The 22,967-nt window shown below is 37.0% G+C and overlaps 2 protein-coding genes across 2 annotated transcripts in view; one reads left to right on the forward strand and one right to left on the reverse strand.

Annotated features, from left to right (window-relative positions):
• BZW1 (basic leucine zipper and W2 domains 1) overlaps positions 1-831 on the forward strand; it is a 16,516-nt gene extending 15,685 nt beyond the window's left edge. The window contains exon 12 of the mRNA XM_069068737.1: positions 1-831. This exon is cut by the window's left edge and continues 826 nt beyond it. The gene's annotated coding sequence lies outside the window, so the exon portion shown is untranslated.
• A 6,762-nt stretch (positions 832-7,593) lies between these two features.
• CLK1 (CDC like kinase 1) lies at positions 7,594-21,403 on the reverse strand. The gene is made up of 13 exons (XM_069068738.1): positions 21,250-21,403; positions 16,800-16,966; positions 16,298-16,526; positions 15,111-15,201; positions 14,668-14,734; positions 10,192-10,308; positions 9,940-10,106; positions 9,756-9,850; positions 9,527-9,656; positions 9,180-9,262; positions 8,985-9,064; positions 8,018-8,108; positions 7,594-7,935 (listed from the first exon to the last, which is right to left on the reverse strand). Exons 2-13 carry the CDS (start codon positions 16,964-16,966, stop codon positions 7,789-7,791), a joined length of 1,464 nt encoding a protein of 487 aa, XP_068924839.1. The 5' UTR covers positions 21,250-21,403; the 3' UTR covers positions 7,594-7,788.
• Between the last annotated feature and the right edge of the window lie 1,564 nt (positions 21,404-22,967).

Genomic DNA, 22,967 nt, shown 5'->3' on the forward strand with positions numbered 1-22,967 from the left:
TTCATAGGATAGGAATCATTATAGGGAGTGCGTGAAGGGAATGACAAATATCCTAAACCCAGTAAGATTGTTTAATATGTTAAGTGACCCATGTGTTATAGATTACAAAGAGCCCCTTTGGGACTCCAAGCATAAACTGTCATATTTATCCTGCCGGCTTACAGTCATACTGTTTGTTGTATTGAAATGCAATGATGTGATACCACTTGGCCATGTTGGACTGTCTTTATTCTTTAGCATATACAGGGATGACGGAAGCATTTGCCTAATATCTACCCCAGTTGCCATTTTCTTCTTGCCACAAGCCAAAAACATTTCCTTTCCAGCTCTCAATCTTTTTATTCTGATGGCTTACCTTTTTTACTTTATCTTTGCTGATAATTTGTCTACATACCTAGCATAGCCATTAGAAGATGAGAAGGTGATTGTTGCCTCATTTTTGGCAGCTAAATTTTGTGAAGGGGAAAAAAAATATTTTAAGTGACCATTTTAAAATAAGGTGTTCTTAACTCTTCACCAAAGCTGGAAACAGTGTCACCAAGACGTCAGTGAAAATATGCCCTATCTTAGCATGTGCCATTAAGAGCCAAGAATTTGGTATGTAAAATTAATAGTACACCTTGAGGAAATGAAGTGTAATATAATTTGAAAACTATATAATAGCCTTATAAGGAAGAGCATTATAACTGATAGTCTTGTGAGTGGAGTGTATGTTAAGTTGTCATACGTAGATATTATGTATCTAATAGGTTTCTACTGTAGTGATCTGCTTCCTTTGTAATTTGTAGTCCTAAAGACTTTTTTAAAAAATAAAGGCCATCCTTAAACTTAGGTTTAATAGATCGTTTTTGTTCAATTGGAACTTTGAGAACATTCATTCCTAAATGACTGGCATTGTATAACACATCGAAAATGTCTTTGCAGTTCATAACTAATGTAAATGCTGCTTTCATCTGAATATGTGCCAGACTCCAGGTACCATACCCCCAGAGGACTCTCATCTAGATGAAGCTAGAGTAACAACCTCCAGTGAAGTTGCATGTTACTACAATACAATCCAAATTGCTTACACTGTTTAATTGCATACTGTGTACATTTAAAAGGGATGTGGGGGTGTGTGTGAATGTGAATGAATGACCTTCCAAGCTATTTCTTCCCTGATCACAGAAGTCCTTTCTTACCAGTGGCTTAAGGGTTCATTAAAGTTATTATAGTATATGGACCAGTCCCAAAGTAGTAAAAACAATGTAAATGAGTTTGAATGGGGACTTACTTAGGCTTAACTCCTTTAGTGCTAGGACTTCATACCATTGGGTGCCAAGATTCAATATAAGTGGTTTTTATGACAAAATAACAGTATTGAAAATTAAGAAAAGGAATCATAAGATGGGTTTGCCTATGGCAATCAAAGAATTCAACTGCCAGTGCCAACCCTCAAACAATCCCTAATGGAAAGGCCAAGAATTAAGTGCTTTCAATAATGAATAAGTGTTAGCAATCAAATTTTGTTGTTGCTAGATGTCACTGTGTATCCTAGCTGATGATATGAAGATAAAATGTCAACTCTGCCACTCCTAGAGATATTTAAAATACTTGAGTTGAGTCTGGGTTTCTTAAGTACTAAGAGAAAATGTCTTCAACATTTTTCCCTTTCTGGTTTATTAAAAATGGTAAGTTAAACAAGCTACAGAGCTTTTTGACTTTTTAAAAGATTAATCAAGTGTTTGGGTAAGTAGAAGACATTCACTCTTTATCAAATGAAGTAGTATGAGTGATGGATTCCTTACCCTTAATTCAACTTGTTGAATTAATTTGAATTAATTCAACTTGTTGGTCTCCAATGGAAGTAACATGGGCTTTGCTGCTTCTGGTTTGTAAAGGTCTTTTCATGAGCTGGCTTCATACTTTCATGCTCCTCATCAGAGCTGTGTGAGACAAGGTCTACAGACCTTTAACAGAAATGTTTCATGATTGTATAAGCAAATCATTTTTTGTCCCAGTTATCTATGAATAGCTATTGAGAATTTTTAACGTTGATGATCATCCTTTATTGACAAAATAGAATTATAGTTGTGTTTACTTTTGGATAATAGGAATTGAAATTTTAATTTGAGCAATCTTAAAAACAATTTATTTGACAACTGGATATCTGCATATAGGGTATGTGTTCGTTTACTTGGGTATAAGCAATTTTAGCCTTTTACATGATGGGGTGATTTGTCATTTTTCTCTTGCCCGCTGTAAAAATTACAGTCCATTTCTGAACTGGATTATACATGAGTATATTTCATAGCTGTATGTCCACCTATTTAGGTTAATCTTTCCTTGTATGTTGTGTCCATGTGGACTTAATGTACTACTGTCAACTGGTATTTTAAGTGTGTTAAGCTAGTGTGAATACTTTGCACAGTTGAATTTCATGAAATGTATGTATTAGAAATCTAGGATTACTAAATTTTGAGCACAAATTTATTCCTTCATAAAAAAAGCTGCCAAGAGCTATCGAACAAGTTTTTAAAGAGATTTTAAACCCAATAATAAGTATATTGTCCTGTTGGTTAAGCAATACAGAGAGGGTTTCTGGTAAACAGCCACTTTTCTACATTAGCCTGAATTATTTCCTTTTTGCTTTTTTTATTAAAATCACAGACTTGACTACCTAGCATAACTTTGTTTTCTGACAGTATCACTATCCACATACAGCCCTGTTGAGGGTACAACTTTGATGGAACCAAAAAGTTTGTTCAAATGAAGATATTATAAGTTGAAACTAGATGTATGTGCTAACTACCTACCACCTAACTAACTTCCTTAAGGTTTTGTCTAGGAGCTTATTAATACATGCACTAGTGTGATCTTAAAGATAACAGGAGAAATACTGTTTTTGCTTAGTGTTGCTTAAGTTTTTTTTTTTTTTTACTTTGACTTGTAGGCATCAGATTAACCTCTGGGGAGTTAGCATCAATATTAACTGAAGTGATTATTTTATATTACAGTTTGTAGCTCACCTGTCCTACCACTTATATGTAAGCCACAAATATTATGTGCTTCTGATTGTCCTATTTTCCTAGATTATCTGTACCAGAAGGTTGGCCATTTTTTGGCAAAATATGTACAGATGATTCTTTACAAATGAACTCACTGTTAATCCATATTGAAAGCTATTTTAAACACAGGATTGGGACTGATTTTTCCAGTTTGGGAATCTAGCTAGATCACTCCATTAGGACATCTAAAGTATAGGTTTGAGTGGGAACAGTTCCTCCCAAGGATTTAATAAACAATTTATTAAGAGTATAGATTCTGGGATTATACCATAAACTACATATATACATATCTACATGTAGTGAATTTGGGGCTCTCCAAGGGGATCTTAATGAATAACTATCTAAAATCAAGCAGTTGACTTAAAAAGTATGACAATTTAAGAGTGTCTTGAGAAGAACTAGCCAGGAGCCAAGCAATGCTGGTGCTTATATTAATGGCAAAAGTGGCTTGTACTAGTTAATTTTTTTTTCTTATTTTTAAGCTGCCAGACCCCAAAGCTCCTTTAAAGTTAAATTTACCTACAGGTAAATAAATGTTGGCTGAAAACACCAAAGCAGCCATTCTTTTGACTGGTCCTCACTTGGCAGTCTTTAAATATGTAAGAAAAGCTTTGTGTTATCCTACCTGATTTCTCTAGCATTTTAAGGTTTAAATATGTAAATGCAGTAATGTTCCAAGTAGGAGGAATATAAAAGATAACATTTAAATGGTAAGTGGAGAAGACTGGCAAACTAACTAGCTCTTGGCACTCTGGAACATGTCCACAGCCTAACTACAGCCATCCAACCCAGTAACTGTACTGATGCCTATTACTATGTATAACTGTGAAATTCACTTCTTGTCTGTACCCTTGAAATTGAAATAAAATTTAATGAGAATCTTTGTTAATGTAAAAGAACATTGATGACTGCCTAATATCTGATTTAGACAAATCCCTTCCTGACACAATTATGCATCTGCAATCAACAAGCATTTTAACTGATTCCTTACAAATACTCCCCTAGTCAGTGTCTGTTGATATATTTTAACCTTAGCTGATGTCTTAACTTTGTGTAAGGTTTAGTGGTATGTGAGAGAAGGGCTTGGAAAAGCCCAATTTGTCACCAGCCAAGAAGACATGTTTGTAACCAATATGTCCAGTTAGCAAACTAGTGGACAGGAAATCAACACTAGATTGACCCCTGCAAATGACTTGTATTTTAGGGATGAGGGAAAAAGTAGGCATAGATAAATTATTAATCCACTTGTCCAGCAAAGTAAAAATAAGTGTTTCATGAATTGGAATTGGTTACTAAGCTAAGTACTACCATTATAAATAATGGGCTGGGACTCATTGGAATTCATAGTGTGGTTGCTTCCAGTATGCAGATACTCTGATAGGGAGTATAAGGTCAATTTGTTTAAAATACAGTAAAATCCCTCTTTAAGAACTAAAGCTAGCAGTCAGATAAGGTAAGGGCAATTTCAAAAGATGCCCATTTAGAAATGGGCAGTGGGACAAAAAGGATGTAATTGAAATTGAAGCTCCCTTTGCCTGGTAATGCAAGTGGGTAGATTCTGCTTTATCGTATTTTACTTCCTCTAGTCAACAATTTACTGAAACAGCCCTCCCTCTCCCCATGGTGACTGCATTGAGTCAACAAGAAGTCCCTGCCTTAAAAACCAATTACAAAGAGGGCACTGCAAATAGCGTAACTGAGTATAAGCAATATGAAGTCAAGGTTAGTCCAGAGAAGTATTCTTGGGACTTCCAGAGACCTTCCCGCCTCTGCTTGAAAGTAAATTCACCCCTGAATATGAAGAGCCCCAGTAAGCAGGATCAAGGCTTATCAGTAATCCAAAATAAGATTGGAAATTGATTTTTTATTATCTTGTCCTTCGGTTTCATTTTTCCTCCCTGCTACTTTCATGAAGTAGCACTTGTTTTCCCTGCGCCTCTCCTTTTTTGTAGGGGGGAAAGCAGGGCAAATGGAGTTAAGTGACTTGCCCAAGGTCACACAGGCAATAGTAAGTGTTAAGTGTCTGAGGTCAAATTTGAACTTGGGTCTTCCTGACTCCAGGGCCCGTGCTCTATTACTGTGCCATCTAGTTGTCCCTACACCTCTCCTTAAGCAAAACCCACACACACACAACTGCTCCCATGATCACTTTAACCTAATTGATGTTCATACCTCAATTAATCAGCATTATTTTCTGGATGTCTATCCTAAAGCTTGATTAGGCATCTGTCAAGTCTAATCATTGGTCAGCTTGCATTCTAGTTGAAGAGTGATGAAAACAGCATATATAAGGACATCTGGTCTTTTGTGGCTGTAGCTCTACACTATCCCAAGTGGACCTCCAGGGATCATACTCTGGAAAAACAGAGATCGAGAAGGGCCATGCTGTCCCGATTGGCGAGAGCCTGCTATACAGTTAGCCCTAATCCCAGCCATAACTGCTTCAGCTCACTATCTCTGCTGCCCTCCTCCTTTCCACTTTATTCTTGAGGACAGTAATCAAATCGGCATTACCATTGTTGCTAAAATGGTTCCTTCCACCATGCCCTTACTTAATGCCAAGATCCTGGCAACTACTCAGTATGTTGTCTCCCTCTGCATAAAGCTCCTTAGTCAAGGGCCATTTTAAAATTTGCATCCGCAAAGGTATCACAGCCAATTCTTTTTCATTTGTTCATAAAGTTCAGCATCTGCAAAATTCCCAGATACCTAAAATGAATCAAGAATTTACAGTATTCTTAGGACCCCAGTGAGTTGATTTCCTAATCTATGGCTAACCAAGAGTCCCATCAATAAAATTCCTAACAAATATTCATTTCAAAGTCTTCCAGTCAGCACCTCCAGATGTTTGGGGAATGGATCTATTTCCTTAGTCAGCTCTGATGCATTTCTTTCTTATACCAAATAATTTACCTTTATGCAATTTCCACTCATTACTAGGGCAACCAAAACAAATCTATGTCTCACAAAACCCTCAAATTCTTGGAATTTTCCCTACCACCCTGGTTATCACCTAGATCTTCACCAGCTTGTCATTCTTTCTAAAACATGGCAGTCAGTATTTTAATGCAACTTCACAATCTTTTATTTTCTTCCACCCAAAGGAACTGCTTGTGGGATTTTAATCAAGGTCACAAGACTAGAAAAGTAATTTCCTTTTCCAGATTCCAACTGGCAGAAGAAACCACTTCCAAGCTTTGGAAACTAGGGCATTGACTAGGAAAACGGCTGTTATTCACAATCCCTCTTAAGTTCCAACTTGTATGGAAAGGACCACAACATGATCTTTATTCATAAAACACTTTCCTTATTCAAAAGGGATCAACAATTATCAAAGACTTTGGAGGAAAATTGTCTTAGCAACAACTGAACTGCTGTTTAATTAACTGCTGTTAATGAAGGTAAAATTCGAAAAAATGCTGTTAGATGTGCTATCTAGCTCCTCCCATGTTTATTGCCAACTTGATGCAGCGCAACAGGCATAAACACTAATTTAGGCAATGGCACCCTCCCTTTTGCGGGGGTGGGGAGAGAGGGAGATTTGTAGCAGACAATCCCTTTATCCATACAAAAACTATAGGAGCTTTTGGAAGTGGCGAAGAATTAGAAATTGAGGTAATGCCCATCATTGGGAAATGGCTAACCTCAAACAAGTTGATATACAACTGTAATGGAATGGTGGAGCAGGCTGATTTTGGAAAAAACCCGTAATTTTATGAACTGCTCCAAAGTGAACTGAGTAGAACTCACACTGTACACTGTACACAGTAACAACACTGTACCATGATAAACTGTGAATGACTTTGGGATTAACAACTCATGATGAAAATGGAGTGTGAATGCAGATTGAAGCCTACTATTTTTCACTTTTTGTAATTTTTTTCCACTTTCTGTATTTTAACACATGACCCATATCAAATTGCTTGATCAGAGATGGAGAGCTGAGGGAAGAGGAAAAACTTTGGAACTCGGTTTTCAAAAAATATTAAATATTGTCTCTATACATTAACTAGAGAAAAAATTAAAATTTAAAGAAAAAAAAAACATCCCTTGGCTGTGTTCTGCTTTGCACTCTTTACTCATCCATAAAACCTGCCTACCTCATAAGTGTTAGCCAACATGCTAAAAAACCACTACATACTAAACATATCATGTGCATCAAATTGAATGTTTTTTAAAAACCCTAAAATGTGCTCCATTTTCATGCAGAAAATGCCCAGATTTTTTAGTTTACAAGAGCATATTTACTGTTTCCTGCTGAGAGATCACCAAATGAAATTCAAGTACAAAATGGAATTTACCCTATAGGCTCCTAGCTCCTCAGAAGAACAAAATAAATATGAAAATGAAGGTACTTGATCCAAATGTCATGATGATCTTGGGCATAAATATCTGCTTAAATTTAAAAGGGAGCAAAGTCCTAAACAAAGTGCCTAAGAAACTATTGCCAAGTAATTATAAAGGAACTTAATCTTCGCTAAAACTACAAAGATGAAATCACAATTTAAAATGTACTGTACATGTTAATGTAAAGTGAACACTGCAGTTAAAAAGGTTTTCATAAATTTATTTAGATACTCAACAACCAAACTTCAAACAAAATAAACATGGCAGTGATACAAAAATTAAGAATTTTACAAAGCTAACTGTACAAAATAATTTAATAATTAAAAATTATGTTGACTGACACAGTCTATATAATCTCCTTTGGAGAACTGTACAAATAAAGATTGAACACAGATCACATATTTTCTTTCTTCAGTGAAAAAAAGAAAGGATGCTTCAAGGCTTCTTTGAGAGTAATTCTTTCAGATGGATCATACTTTAACATTTTCTGGATGAGGTCAAAGAGAAGCTCATGGTCAGCATCTTGAGAATGCATAAATTCCTAAAACCAAATCAAGAAATTAATACAGGGAGATCTTTTCTTCCAACTTTTTAATTACCTTTCTCATAAAACAATCTCTTACCTTTAGTGGTTTACAACGCCGCTGAACGTATCTACCAGCAGAACTGTGCTCATCCCAGTCCAATTGGTAATGACGAAAATATTTTTGTACCCTAAAATAAAACAGCATCTCAGTGAGAACACCATTATGCAACTCGCTCAAGATGTGACAAGCCACAGAAACTACTGGGATGGGGAGAAAGAAGCACAAGATCAGGATATCAAAAAAGGGCAAAGGTATCAGCCTGGAACCAAAATGTTTTCACACAATCTGGTTAAGTACCAAAATTTGAGTTGCCTTTCTTTTTTGCTTTGAGGAGGAAGGCAGGGCAATTGGGGTTAAGTGATTTGCCCAAGGTCACACGGCTAGTGTTAAGTGTCTGAAGCCAGTATTCTATTCACTGTACCACCTAGCCACCTCAATAGACTATTTTGGTCATTAAAAACAGTAACCTAATAATTCACTAAAGAATTATTATTATACTTAGAATTAGAATTATTATACTTAGAATTAGAACTTTCTCTGAATAACCTTAAACATGAAGTCAATTTAGTATTACTTTATTAACAAATAGCACTTTTTAAGGTCTGCCTTAATTTGCTTCTCAAATTTTATCGAATTTGAAGCTTGACAACAACTCTGGGAAGCTGGTCTTATGGATGAGGAAACTGAGACACAGTGTTAAGTTACTTGCCCAGAACCATAAGGGAAATGTCTCAACTCAGGTCTCTCCTGGATCCCAAATCCTACATTCTACTGCTAGTTTACAGTCACTTAGTAATTTTTCTCAAGTTTTATTCAAGTTATATTTGGTCGTCATTTAACATATCTGTAATAGACAAGAATGTTTGGGAGCCAGAAGACTTGGCTTAACCTCACTTTCCTCAACTGTATAAATGAAAATACTAATACCTTCCTCATCGAGTTACTTGGAGGAAATAACTCCATATCCATAAAGTCATAAAATGTGGGCCATTATCACACATACCTGGTTTTCTGAATCATATGTTTGGGTAAAGGTCCTAAAATCCTTTCCATCATTGCCAAATGTTCCTTACTGTCATGTGTCTGAAATCATAAAAACAAATAGTAAATATTAAAAAATGGTCCAAAATATAGAAATAGGTATGCCCTGTACAATACCTCCAAGATTAATGTTAAGAAAAATTCCTCAGTTACTTACAGGAAATATTGTGAATCCCAAGTAGTACTCAATGAGAATGCATCCTATACTCCAAACATCACAAGGCTGAGCCCACCCTAGAGCTGTAAAACAAAGCTGTTTCAATCACCAAGCCAATTTAAAGTCAACCAGAAAACAAAAGTAATATTCAAATGAGAAAATTGAGATTTATAAAAAAGTTTCAGGAATTGAAGTGGACAAAGATCATATAGATATGTATAATAAAAAGGACACTCTATGAGATTCACTTATATGTAGTTTAAAATTTTAAAATCAACCATCTTTAGTTCTTACTCTAATTATAAAATGAAAAAAAAAATTCTCAGAACATGTAAGTGAAGACTAACCTAAAATAACTTCAGGTGCTCTATAATGTCTTGTAGAAACCAAAGTACTGTGGTGTTCATCATCATATGTTGCACTCCCAAAGTCTACAACTTTAATATCTGGATTTTTTACTGTGCGCTCATCACGTCTCTGGAAAAAAACATCAAGCATATGTTAAGAATAGAATTGGGGGGAGAAGAAGAAAATGTGCACCCAAGAACCTTCGCGCACAAACAGATGCTCACTCACCATCTGGGGATTATACTCTTCCGTGTAGTCTGACTGGACAAACAAAATGTTTTCAGGCTTCAGGTCCGTGTGAGTTAGTTTATTACTGTGCAAAACTGAGAATGAAAAAAAGAGAATTTGCTGCAAAGTTTTCTTCTTACAAGTTTCAATAAACAAATAAAGCAAACACATTCTAAGCACTTACAGTTAACAGATTTGCATATCTGATATGCCATTTTCCTGATGTGATCCATTCTGAAGGGCAAAAAGCTGTTTTCTTTAATGAAGTCATAAGTGCTAAGTCCCAGAAGCTCAAACACAATGCAAACATGACCAAGATGCTCAAACCATTCCAACATCTTAACACAGCGACTAAAACAGATTAAAAAGGTAGAAAAATGTCAGTGATTTTCAGTGTGTAATGAACAAATGACCTCAGATGTTCTTGGACACTCACAAGGTGCTGTTAGGATCTGTTGAATTTATGTGCTCCAAAACGTGTATTTCTGAATGAGCTGCCTCCGAGTATCTATCCACGTTTTTCACGATTTTTACTGCTACACGTCTGCCTCCCCTGGAAAAAAGGTAATTACTGAGTGAGCTAAACAATTTATATTACTCTTAAAAAGTTCTGCTGTCTACTACTCTAAAGCCTATTTCTCTTTTCTTCGATGACTTTAGTATCTGCATTACTTCATGTAAAACATTATCCATTGTTACCTGCTCTGCAAATCCTATAGAGCTCTTCACATTTAATCCCAAGTTAATTTATCCACCAATTTGGGTACATACACTGATCAAAAGGCTCTGTTCTACCTCTTACCTAAGTTCTAACACAGCATATTCCCCAAAGCAAAAACCACCTTCTCTCTTGGTTAAACACCATGGCACCCAAGAAATTCTCTCAGTGGATTTGTCCTATTTCACCTAATCCATTAGCCCTCTATCTCATTTACACTTTTCTGTGCTAGACTCTAGTCAACTACTGTCACTGGCTCAGCACATGGCTAAGACCTTAAATTTCCAATATTCCCTCGATACTTCTTACATAAAGTCTTCTTTCTTTACAACACTTTCTTAGGCTCATCACTTATATCTTGTCTAATTTCAACCCACACTTTCTTTTAGTTTACTTATAACTTTAAGAATTTCTAGGATTGTTGTGGCTAGGTGGCGCAGTGAATAGAGCACAGCCCTAGAGTGAGGAGAACCTGGGTTCAGATCTGGCCTCAGACACTTAACACACCCACAAAACTAGCCTGTGACCTTGGGCAAGTCACTTAACCCCAACTGCCTGCCTCCCCCCCCCCCAAATTTCTAGGATTACCATTCAAATGGTAATCCTTTTTCCCTCAGACTTTCTTTCCACCTTTCTTTGGTAGATGACTTGACTTTCTACTTATGCCAATGGAAGACAGATCACCAAACCTATTAATTCTTCCAATATTTCTCATGCTTACCTCTAGTCATAAAAGAGATTCTCCCTCTCCCTAAATACTAACTTCTCTTTTGGGATCCTCCATCCTTTTTCCTCCTTTCCTCAGGTCTTTACATTTTAACTAGCACCCTATTTGAGAGGCAACATGGTATACCAAGTATTAAATTAGGAGACAGGAAAGAACTGGGTTCTAATCCAGTTTCTGATAATCAGCTGCTATATGACGATGGGTAAGTTATTAATCCTTTTTCTTTGCCAAACCTGTAAGTTGATATATATAATTGTTAAGTACTCCTCAAACCAATGTATTGTGGCAACTAGAGAGGTGCACTTGGTCTGAAATCATAACATCTGAGTTCAAATCTGACCTCAGATACTTATTAAGATATGACCTTAGGCAAGTCATTTAACCTCTATTCCTGTTTCCTGATCTGTAAAATGGGGAATAGTACTTACTCAGAAAGTTGTTAGGATTAAATGTTATTTGTAAAGTGCTTAGTACTATCACATATTAAGTGCTATATAACTACTAGCTATTACTTTATTTTACTTACCTGCAAGCAAAATTTAGGTAGGCACAAAATCCCCATCTCAAATCTTTCTCATCCACACATTACTGTGGGGTTAGTTACTCTTACTTTTTTATCAATAATGATCTGATCTCACCTGACTGATGCTACTTCACATGGCTGACCCCCCTTTATCCTGAAAACTCATTTTTCTCCTGTGTTTTGATAAACTTTGTGAATTCTCCTTTAATTCTCCAACTGCAACCTACCATCACCCTATACTAATAGAAAGGCTTCCTGGCAAAGGTTCCACTTTCTAATTCCTACTGCTGCCACCACCAACCCCCTAAGACTAGCAGCCCTTATTTAATCCTGGGATTTTCTTAGCCTTAAAATTCCTCATGTCTAGTCATCTTGGATATCTTTTACCAAACAAATGTCCTTGACATGAAGTCTTCATGTCCTTCCTCATGTATATTACCTTAATAAGAAACAATTGGCATTACCCAGACTATCAAAGAGCTCGAGATTCTCTATTAGACTCATACGTCCCAACACATTTTATTGTTTCCAACATATAAATCTTTTTCTCCCAATCGAGCCAGTAGTCTCTTTGCTGTCTCATCCCCCACTCCCTTCATGCTACTACCTTTAGAACACCTCTTTTCTACTTTTCCAAATGCTAACTGTTCTACATGCTGCCTTTGACATCCCTAGTCCAATTTTCCTTCTTCCTCTTAACTCTTACTGTATTCAATACCATACAATTTAGCACTTAGCTGTTGTGATAGCTACCCAATGCTTCTCCAGAGAAAGAAGTATGAATCACATATGCTCATGTACTATATATATACACACACACATGTACTATATATACAAACACTATATATTGTAATTGTCCAAAAAATACATACTGATATCACAACTTAAAAGTTTCTGTGTTTCGTTTTTTAATACGTAATCCTAAAATGGTAGGTACTATTACCAAATTCTATTTTATGAGTATGTTAATTCTCATTTTCCCTTCTGGGCAAAAGAAAAATGTGTTTGTCTTAAAAATACTTGGGTTTCATTTGAGTCATTCTATTACAAGGTATGAAAAAACTTTCAAGAAGACTGAATTTGTCTATTACCTGTCCTAGGCAGTTTACTATTTCTTGTTTAGTGATTTAGGGGTAAGGCTATCCATTCTTTAATCATCTGCAATTAGTAAATGCAGTAGAAATCCCAAAGTAAGTCCAAGGACAGACATGTCTTTTCCCACCACTAACCAAGAAAGTCATGATTCCTTAGACTATTCCAAGTGAACCATCCAAAAGACAAAATGATGGGTATAGGACAACTTCTATCCAACAGAAGATTTACCATTAACAACTAAAACTTAAAAATGCAGAAAAAAAGCCCCAGCAATTTGATATGTTATCAGGTGAACTTGTCTTTCTCAGTGTCACTATCTTTCTATAGAAGCTAGGGAAAAGGAAAAACAAAGGACAAAACCAGGTATTTTAGTTCTCTCAGAACTAAAAAGAAAAGAAAGTTACTTTTCCTTATCCTGTACAGAAATGCTGCAATTTGTCACAGCTGCAGAAAAAAAATAAGACAGAAATGAAGAGAAAGGAAAGTGATATTGTCATGTCTCAAAATATCTACTAAAATCATTTGGCTTCTTTTTTCAAAGCAAATAAATTGCCAATATGTGGGACAATCATATAAGATTTTAGCCATGCTCTAATGTGAATATATTGGTATATATCATGATGGTTAAAAAAACTTTAATATGAACCTGAAATACATTATTTTATAATGAGATTTCACTGTACCACAGGTAAAACCTGTCTTCTGTGAAATTTTAACAAAAAGCCTCTTACAACTCTGCCTGTTTTCTACATCCTACCTAATAAAACTAACTGCAACCATACTTCATTCCTCTGGTTTCAAATCCTATTTAAATGTGGATGGGAAACAAGAGAGGTGGTACATTCACAAGTCTCTGTGGTAATGTTTGATTTGTATTAAACTTGCCCTTCGAGGCAGCTAGGTGGTGCAGTGAATAAAAAGCACTGGTCCTGGAGTCAGGAGGACCTGATTTCAAATGTGACCTCAGACACTTAACACAAAAACTAGCCATGTTGACTATGGGCAAGTCACTTAACCCCAACTACCCTCCAAAGAGTAAAAACAAAAAACCAACTTGCCCTGCTTATAGAAGGATTCAGAAAAAGGAATGTGCTACAATTCATCTTAGTTGCAATAGGCCTTCATACCTCTCACCTCCTTTAAACTTAGAAAGTTGAATATCAGTATCCTATTTCCCCCCTTACTTGGATAGTTCAATTTAAATGGCCTATTTAATAAATACCAAATATCTATCTGTCAATGTAGATGGTCAATAATTTCAAACATTTTTCTGTCTAATCCCTGGAAAATGTCCTATCAATAAGAAATGTATAATCGAAGGTAAAAATGATCAGAGTAAGTATTAGGTATAGTTGATAAAAATTTACAAACCAACAACTCTTCAGAGTCAGTAGCTCTGGATTAAAATTCTTCCTAAATACTTGCTAGCCATGTGACCAAAGGTAAACATTTCTTTCATCTGTCAAAAAAAGGGTATTATTTATCATACCTACCCATACACAGGGTGGCTTTGGTGGAAAATACTTTGTAATTCTTACAAAGCTAAGTTACCTTTATCATAGAATACTGTCCAAAACAAAAACCACCTTAAATTCCCAAATGCAAACTACAACTTGTCAACAATAGGGAACCAAGTATAAAAAGACACTTGTTAGTTTGACTATATTCTATACAGTGTCACAAACCTACAGTTTAAAAGGGGATGAAGGGGTCTTGAGTGGAAAAAGTTGAAGTCCTGTTCTAAAGTATCATATACAATGTCCAATTTCTCTCTATACTAATAACACAGTATGGACAAATGATCCTAGACTTAAGTAGGGCAGGAAAAAAAATTAGGCCAAACACTTACGCTTTATGATCGATGCATTCCACAACTTTTCCAAAAGCTCCTTCGCCTAAGGTATCAACAATTTCATCTAAAAAAGAGAAATAAATCTTACTTATACAAGAAATGGCAGCATTTTACTTATTGTTATTCATGAGTGATAAATGCTATTAATGTAGATTTGCCCTAGATACTACTTATCACTAGACATTTATTTTATTGGATAACTCTCAAAACAATTAGTTTTTAACTATCTTTTTTGGCATTCTGAAGTTAACTAATATTACTATCTTGGAAGTGCTGAATAGCAAGCATTTAATTTTCTAGGGAAAGCAAAAACAGTCCCCCCACCAAAAGAATACAAAAGGAAAAAAAGGAGAAAGAAAAGACTTTCAAAACCCTGACATCTTAGTCTAAACAGATTATGCTATCTGAAAAGTTAATAAGTGTTGAAAAATATTCTATACATCTTGCACTTAGTACGTCTCCACTCTGACAGATCAGGTGACCCTCCTCATCATCCTCTACACTCCTGGATCTTTTCCTTCGGTGACTCTTCTGGAAACGTCAAGTGGGCCGCACCAAGATCGTCCAGCCAATCAATAAACCCGAGTGAATTCAGGGCAGAATACGAAATTCATTCAGCGGGGAGATATTCAGGCATTCAGATACACGCCAGGCCACAAACGGTTGGCAGGAGCAATTTCAAATTCAGTCCCCAGAAATTCACAGGGCACATAGTTTATGTTAACAGGAGAAAAACATGGCAAGGAACAGATTTTCAGATAAGATACTTAAAAGTGGCAAGGCAACAAAACATAATACAATCTTTTTTCCTTTAAAAAAAAAAATTGATGTACTGAAATGTAATTTAAGTCTCTAGTGTCCTTAACTTAATGTTGTAAAATTGATTTGCTTGTCTGACACAAGTAGCCTTTGTGGCTAAGTTTCCTAGTTAGTTTTAAAGAATGTTTAACAGTTAAATAAATAAAATGTAGTAATAACTCCTGAAGAAATTGATAAAAAGCATAAAATATGCTGATATAATTTGTAGTGTTCTTAGAAACATGTCAGCTGTTCAATAAGTTAAAATACCAAAACAGCTTCATATAAGAAAAAAAAAAGATCAGACAGCATGCCCTGAGCTAAATACACAGACAACAGGCATATCTGATCCTGAAACCGCACTCAGTATTTATTAGATCTGATTAACTATGTGTGTATATATAAACATAGCTACCATAAACTTAAATTTTTTTACACCTATATATACAACAAAATGATCAAACTAATTAATTTTGAACAAATGAATTTCCTGAAAGTGGCATAAAACTATTTGGAATATATATATCTTTAAATTATCTGTATAAACTATCTTAAATTGAACTGCCTTGTTATGTCTTATGTTAATTTGAAGGACAGTCTAACAGCTATTGTCAAGAAATCTGCTAAACAAATGCCAACTACAAAAACTAAACTATTAATATGCATTTCGGAATCTCCCATCCAAGGCCATTAAAAAAAATTTTAAGCAGGTTAAAAACTCATACTGCTTCATCTATAACATAACTGTCCCAAACTGTCAAACATGAATCCAAGTTTTCCTGCTTAGAAGAGAAGTTAAATTTCCAAAATAGTGAAAAATTGTTCATACCACATGTGAACGATGATGTGCTGTACTGCGATGACTCTTGTGTTTTCTTTTATAATGACTTCTTCCACTTCTACCAGAGGACTTGCTACTGTGATTATAATAACCACCTTCTTGTTCTCTATGGTGATATCCACTTTCATATCCTTGACAGTAGTCATTTCTATATTCATCAATGTAGCGTCGATTACGGTAATCTTTCTCATTTATACATCTGGCTTCCAAATAATGGCTACAAAGAAATTACAAAGAATTCAGTCTCCAACTCCTGAACTGTTTTAAAACTCTTCAAAAAGCTTCTAAAAGAATGATACCCCACAAGTCGTCATTTGAGACATCCCCCACTCTCCCCCAATATTATAGATTTCTTTCAACTAACAAGGAATTAAATAAAGATCAGTGTACCTGGCAAAGAAAATTTTCTCTTAAGAGCTATAACTTACAAAACCTTTAATTAAAAAAAATTTGTCTAATATGGTTTATATAATAGAGTATACTTCCTTACCGATCATAAATTTTGGAGTGATTGTGCTTGCAGCGCTTGTTCTCCCAGGAACTGCTATGAGATCTCTTCCTTCTCTTATGACCACTAATACTGCTACTCCATTTTCTGTGATCCCAACTTTCCTTTTCAAACCAATCAGGACAATCTGTTCTCTTTGAATGTCGCATCTATTAAAAAAAAAAAAAAGTTCCCTAGTAAGTTACACTTTATAAACAAAATTTTATCACCATGAGAAAATATCTTCACAAGGTTGTTTTTAAAAATTCCAAACAAAAAGAACAATGCCAAACTACTATCAATATCACAATTTTTCAAGTCCAGTAGTAATCACCCTCAGACAACTTGTGAAAGTTCCCTAATATGTTCACAATAAATAGCATCATCTTTCTAAATGAGGTCTCAAGTCAGAATTTACTTGAGTAGGATAGGCATCTTGTTCCAAGTAAATCCCAACCAAGCACTGTCATAAAACTATATTTTATTTGAGGAGGGAAAAGTGCATGCTAGAACTCAAATTTTGAATATCAACCTTAACTTATAGCAATAATTTCCTCTCCCCTCACTATATACATAATATGCTACTACTAAATACACAGCACAAAGTGATTTCTTCAAGGTTATATAAATGGAGTAGAAAAATGCAATTAAATTGTATTAACTGTGAAGTAATGAAAATAGGAAAGAACAGTCCCTATGCTCTAAAAGCTTAATTCTACTTTAGGGAAATAGTCTAATTAAATACAAAATAAACTCAAAGTTCAGTAAATTGAGATGATGGGTGTGTGAGGCCAGAAGCAGGAAATCAGTAGTGGGGATGAAGTGGACAAGATTAGCAAATGGCTGGAATGTACTCTGGCAGGTCTCAAACTGGAAAGTGTCTCAAGTCCAGGCAAGTATCGTGCAAGTTTGGAAGAAGTCTGTCAACACAGACACAGCAACTATGTACTAATAATGCTATTTTTAACATCACAAATGTTTGAAGTAACAAATTAACATTAAATTTTTATGAGTACTATCCACAAGCAGATGTTTTAATTAAATTAGGTGATTCAGCAGCGCTCAATATACTAAGCATTGGGAGATAGAAAAAATGTAGTTAAAACCTAAAGTGTGGGGCGGCCAGGTAGCACAGCAAGTAAGAGCACCGGCTCCAGTGTTGAGAAGACCTGGAGATCGAATCCCGGGCTCAGACACTTAGCACCCACCCAGAAACACCTGGTCATGTAACCCTGAGCAAGTTACTTAACCCCGATTGCTTAAAAAAAAAAAAATTAAAAATTAAAAACCTAATGTGTCAGGGGCGGCCAGGTAGCACAGTCATCCCGACCTGAGATCGAATCCGGGCTCAGACATTTAGCACCCACCCAGAAACACCAGGCTTAACCCCAATTGCTTAAAAAAAAAAAAAAAAACCCAACCCTAATGTGTCTATTAGACTTGGATGCACATGAAAAAATTCTATTCTCCCATTTCCAAAGTATACCAATCTCAAAGTTCACAAGTCATAAAGCAGAAAATTACATATATAGCAAGACTAAGATTGTCTTACCTCCACAAACACCAAAATTTTCATAATGAATTTAGGAAAATTTCCAAATTATTCTACCAAAGAGCTTATATACAAAGCTATAACAATTTCAAATACGGTAATTAATTTGGGGCAACAGTTTCAGTTAAAAATTTTTTTTTTTAATTTCAACACTAAGCATTCGGCAATGAGGCAAAGCATGAATAAAGTACTATTAGAGATAAGGTGAAACACGTGTCTTTTCCTCTAAGGTTACCTTTCGATCAGCTTAAAAATTTTGGTTATTTACATGTTGCTTCCCCTGTTTGATTATAAGCTTCCTGGTGTCAACTGATTCAGCTTTTTCTTTATATATTAAGTCTCAGCAACAAGCCTAGCACATGCAACTGCTTCTTGATGAAGTCCTAGATTGACAGGTCAAGGGGGTAGGCTTATCATTTCAAATACTGAAATCATTCAATATTTAGTGTCAACTAAGTGCCAGGGGGAATACAAAAAAAGGTAAAAGACAATCTTTGCCTTCAAGGACCTCACAATCTAATGGTTCAGACAAAACGCAAACAATTATATACAAAGCAAGCTATATACAGAAAAATAAAAAGGAAACAATTAACAAAGGAAGGAATTGGAATTAAGAAGGGTTGGGGAAGACTTTCTGGGGAAGGTGAGATTTTCCTTGGGATTTTAAAGAAAATAAGTCAAAGGAAAAACCCAGAGCAAAGCTTTGTGAAATAACCATGATGCAAGTGTCACTATATTTAAAAGCAAATACTGGGGAATAAAGTGTAAGAAGACTGGAAAGATGGATTCCCAAACAAAAAATTCTGGATTTGCTCTGAGGCAATGGGGAAGCCACTGGAGTTTGGGGGAGGGAAAGCACCTGCACTTTAGAAAAAAAAAATCACTCTAGTGACTGAACTCAGCAGGGACTAGAGTAGTAAGAGACTTGAGGACAGGAAGACCTACCAGGAAGCTATTCTAATAGTCCAGGTCTGAGGAGATGATGGCCTACACTAGACTGGTGGTAGTGACAAGAGGAGAGGAGGAGGGTCTATTTGAGGATTGCTGCAAAGTTGAAATCAACAACAGGGATGGCAAGTGCCTAAAGAAAGTAAGGAATTCAGGATGACTCCTAGGTTTTGAGCCTGACTGAAGGACTGGCATGACAGTGCTTCTGGGAGGAGGGTTTAGGAGGAAAGAGAGTAAGAAAATGAATTAGGTTTTGGACATGAGTTTAAGATGTCCACTAAACATCCAATTCATTGTATCTGGAAGATGTGAGAATGAAGATGAGCAGAGGTAGGGACAGCTTAGGCTGATCTGAGTAACATCAGCAGAGAAAGTAATTAAATCCTAGGGAGCTGTTAAGATCACCCACCATGCCTAGCATAGAGAAGGCCCAAGAGAGAAGTCAGAGGGACAGACCAAAGGTAACACAAGAGAAGGGAGAAGTTCTAAGTAACTGCCTTCCTGGATGCCCTCTAGAACCAAACCTTTTGTGAAAATAGCCATATTAAAATGAGATTCTTCCAACTACTTCAAAACTACTAGGTGCAAATGAAATTCTCAATTTTCAGACTTGTGAAAAAGGACTTTTTAAAATTCAGTTTTGGTAATAATCTTTAATTAAACATTTTCCTCCCTGAAACTTTCCACAACTCAAAGTTAAAAGTTTTAAGCTATTTTTCCTGGTTACCTTTCATAATAATCTTTTTTTAGGACTGATAGTATTGATATTACCAATTATCTAACGTCCAATTTCCTCCAAATACTAAACGTAAAGGATTTTTCGGATGTTGTACTGAATTAAAATAGAGGATAGCACGGTGGTACACATTCCAAGCACATTTCACATTTCACGTTTCTCTACCCCATAGGCTGCTTTCTCTTCCGAAAACTGAATTATTGTCAGCAAAATGAGACTTATGGGGTTGCGCTTAATCTTGTGTAATGATTCTGGCCAGCCTATATGATTTACTATGATGCGTCCTGTGGTCCGGTGTTAACAGCTGCTCAGGCCAGAGTTTTCCAAAGACAACCTTGGAGGCCCAATTAGGAGAGAAAGGTCAAAGCTGGCAAATGCGGACCCAAGCCACTCTGTTCAACATCCTCATGCTCTCCACAATATGCAACCATTTCATCAGATACAAGCTCCCATTAGTAGCCAAACGCCAGGGACATTAAAAACAACAAAGATGGTGGCTGGGCTGGCGGGCTTTACAGTCTAATGGCCGCGTTTTTACCGCGTCTCCTGGCCCAGCCTTTTCTTCTTTGCTCTCTTTAACCAACAAAGACTCCATTGCTTTAAAACAAAACTAGCCTGCTGGTATTCTTATTTTCCCGGGGGAACTAAAACGAAGTCGCACCCGATTTTCTTTGCTCCGCTTTGCTAAGATCCAACCACGGTACACTCGGGGGGATAAAGACGGACAATCCAGGGCGAGGGTACGCGTTTCGTTCCGAAGGGGGCCGTTTGAGGTGTCGCCCGAGGCGGACAAGGCCAGCTCCCCTCTCCCCTTCCCCACGCAGCGCCGCGGCGGCCCCGAGTGGGGGCGTCTCACGTCTCCCTTCCCCCTCCCCCACTCCGCCATTTTGCCGCGGCCGAACGAGCCCCGAAAAGACAATATGGCGCCCGCGGCCTCGGGCTCCGCTCCAAAGCCTCCCCTTTCCCAAAGGAAGCCGCTCTGGGAAACCAGAGATGGGGCCATTCCTTGCCTACTACAAAACCTCTCACCCCTGGGGCGATGACAGCACTCCAGCTAGGGCCCCGCGATGGCAGCCCCACAATACGGGGTCCTAAAGGTGGCTGGGGGCGGGAGGAAGGCCACTCTTAAGGAGAAAACTGGAAGTCGCCGAAAGGACTAGACCGAGAAGGGGGATGTTCCAGGACCTTCAAAAAAATACACCCGAGAGTTAACTTACCGTTTCGGCCAAGGAAACGGGATACGACGTGGCGAAATTAGCCCCCCAAGTGGACGGAACAACAACCAACCGCAACCACTCACGACGGGTTCCGACAGGCGGACTGACGCAGGCGTCAGGAATGTTCTCGAAAACAAAAGGGACGCATGCGCATTGGCCCCACCCCGAAGGGAGGGCGGGGGCGCGTAGGGACGTGGGTGAAGAGTGGTGGCCCGTGTAGGGAGTAGGCGGAGCCTACAGACTGAATCTGCGCATGTGCACAAAGGGTTTCTTAGTCTTGTTGTTTTCTGCAGTTTTTGTCTCATCGATTAGTCTGTCGCAATTTGAGATTAGCCTAGTACCTGGCACGTAGCTTAATAAATGTTTCTTGATTGAACTAGCTAGGCTAGAGGGGGGATTAGTTTGGATTTGGGCCCGGCAGACAATGGAAAAGGCTAGAAAAACACTCTCTTGCCAAAGAGCTCTGCTTGGAACTGAAGTTTTCCTCGCAGGGAGTCGTCTCACACTCCTAGAAAAGGATCCGTCAGATCTTAAATTACGCTACGAAGTAAGTCAGCATCAAAATTATTCGGTACAGGTTAGTCATGACAGAGGTCTCTTGTGCCAAACATGCTTAAGCAAATGAATGCAAACTCAAAGACGTCAACCACTGGGATGAGAATTCACTATTTGACAAAAACTACTGTGAAAAGTGAGCTGTCAAAAATCGATAAGCTCTAAAAGCATACGAGACTTATAAAGAGTTACGTCATAAATTAGAGGAAGGAAGGAGTTGCCTTTCAGGACTCTCGATCTGGAAAGAGTTCTTAACCAAGGAATTAAAAAGAATCATGGAAGATGAAATGGTTGATTTCTGATTACATAGGATTAAAGTAATTTTGTACAAATAAAGCCAATTTGGGGAAAATTGAGGAGGGAATCTTTGCAGTAAATTGGATTCAAATTTCTAAGAGTCATTCCCCATTTGACTGATTATTTGTCACAAGGATTTTTTTCAATTATGGTGAAGGGGTGTAGGGAGAGGAAATAGATTTTTGTTCACTGAAAAAATAAACATTTAAATTTAAAAAAAAATCCCAAAGAAGGGGCTTTGCAGTTGTTTGGATATGAGAGAGGAAGATAACGGGAGGTAAATAACAAGCTGAAGACGAAAAGACCAATCACGAGCTCAGGATGGAAGTGACTGGGGGGTGGGCGGAGTGCTGGTTTTATGGACTTTTGGCAGTAAGAGACCTGAGACTCAGGAGCAGAGAGATATTTAATAATTTATATTAAGTTGTTAACACAGAGCTCCCCATAGTTCTGAAACGTTTTGGAAAGTTGGGAAAGTTTATTTGGAAAGTTTCAAGCACCCATTCCAAGGTAATTTTAGTCTGCAAAACATCACAGTTTTGCTTGAAAGGCAGAAGTTATGGTTTAACAGCACCAAAATGTTTACCTTCCAGAGGAGCCCAAGTCTTGGACTTCAACACTTGAGGAAAGAGGACACCTGTTGGAGAAGAGAATCACTGAAATGTTAAAGTGTTGCCTAGCCTATAACAAAATTTAGTTCCCTTCCTGGGGAGCTCAAACAAGGGTGACCCTAACTCTGCATTAGTCTTAGTCCCTGTGTAAAAGTAGGAAAGGTTTGAATGTTGTAAACTAAAAGTAAATAATTTTTTTTAATTTGTTAAAAAAAAAAAGTAGGAAGGGAGCATATCGATTGTATTATGAGCTGC

This window comes from Petaurus breviceps, unplaced genomic scaffold (assembly GCF_028583685.1).
Source record: "Petaurus breviceps papuanus isolate PSGF00001 unplaced genomic scaffold, PetGlider_PUasm1.0 90769, whole genome shotgun sequence".
In the NCBI taxonomy this organism is placed as follows: Eukaryota; Metazoa; Chordata; class Mammalia; order Diprotodontia; family Petauridae; genus Petaurus; species Petaurus breviceps.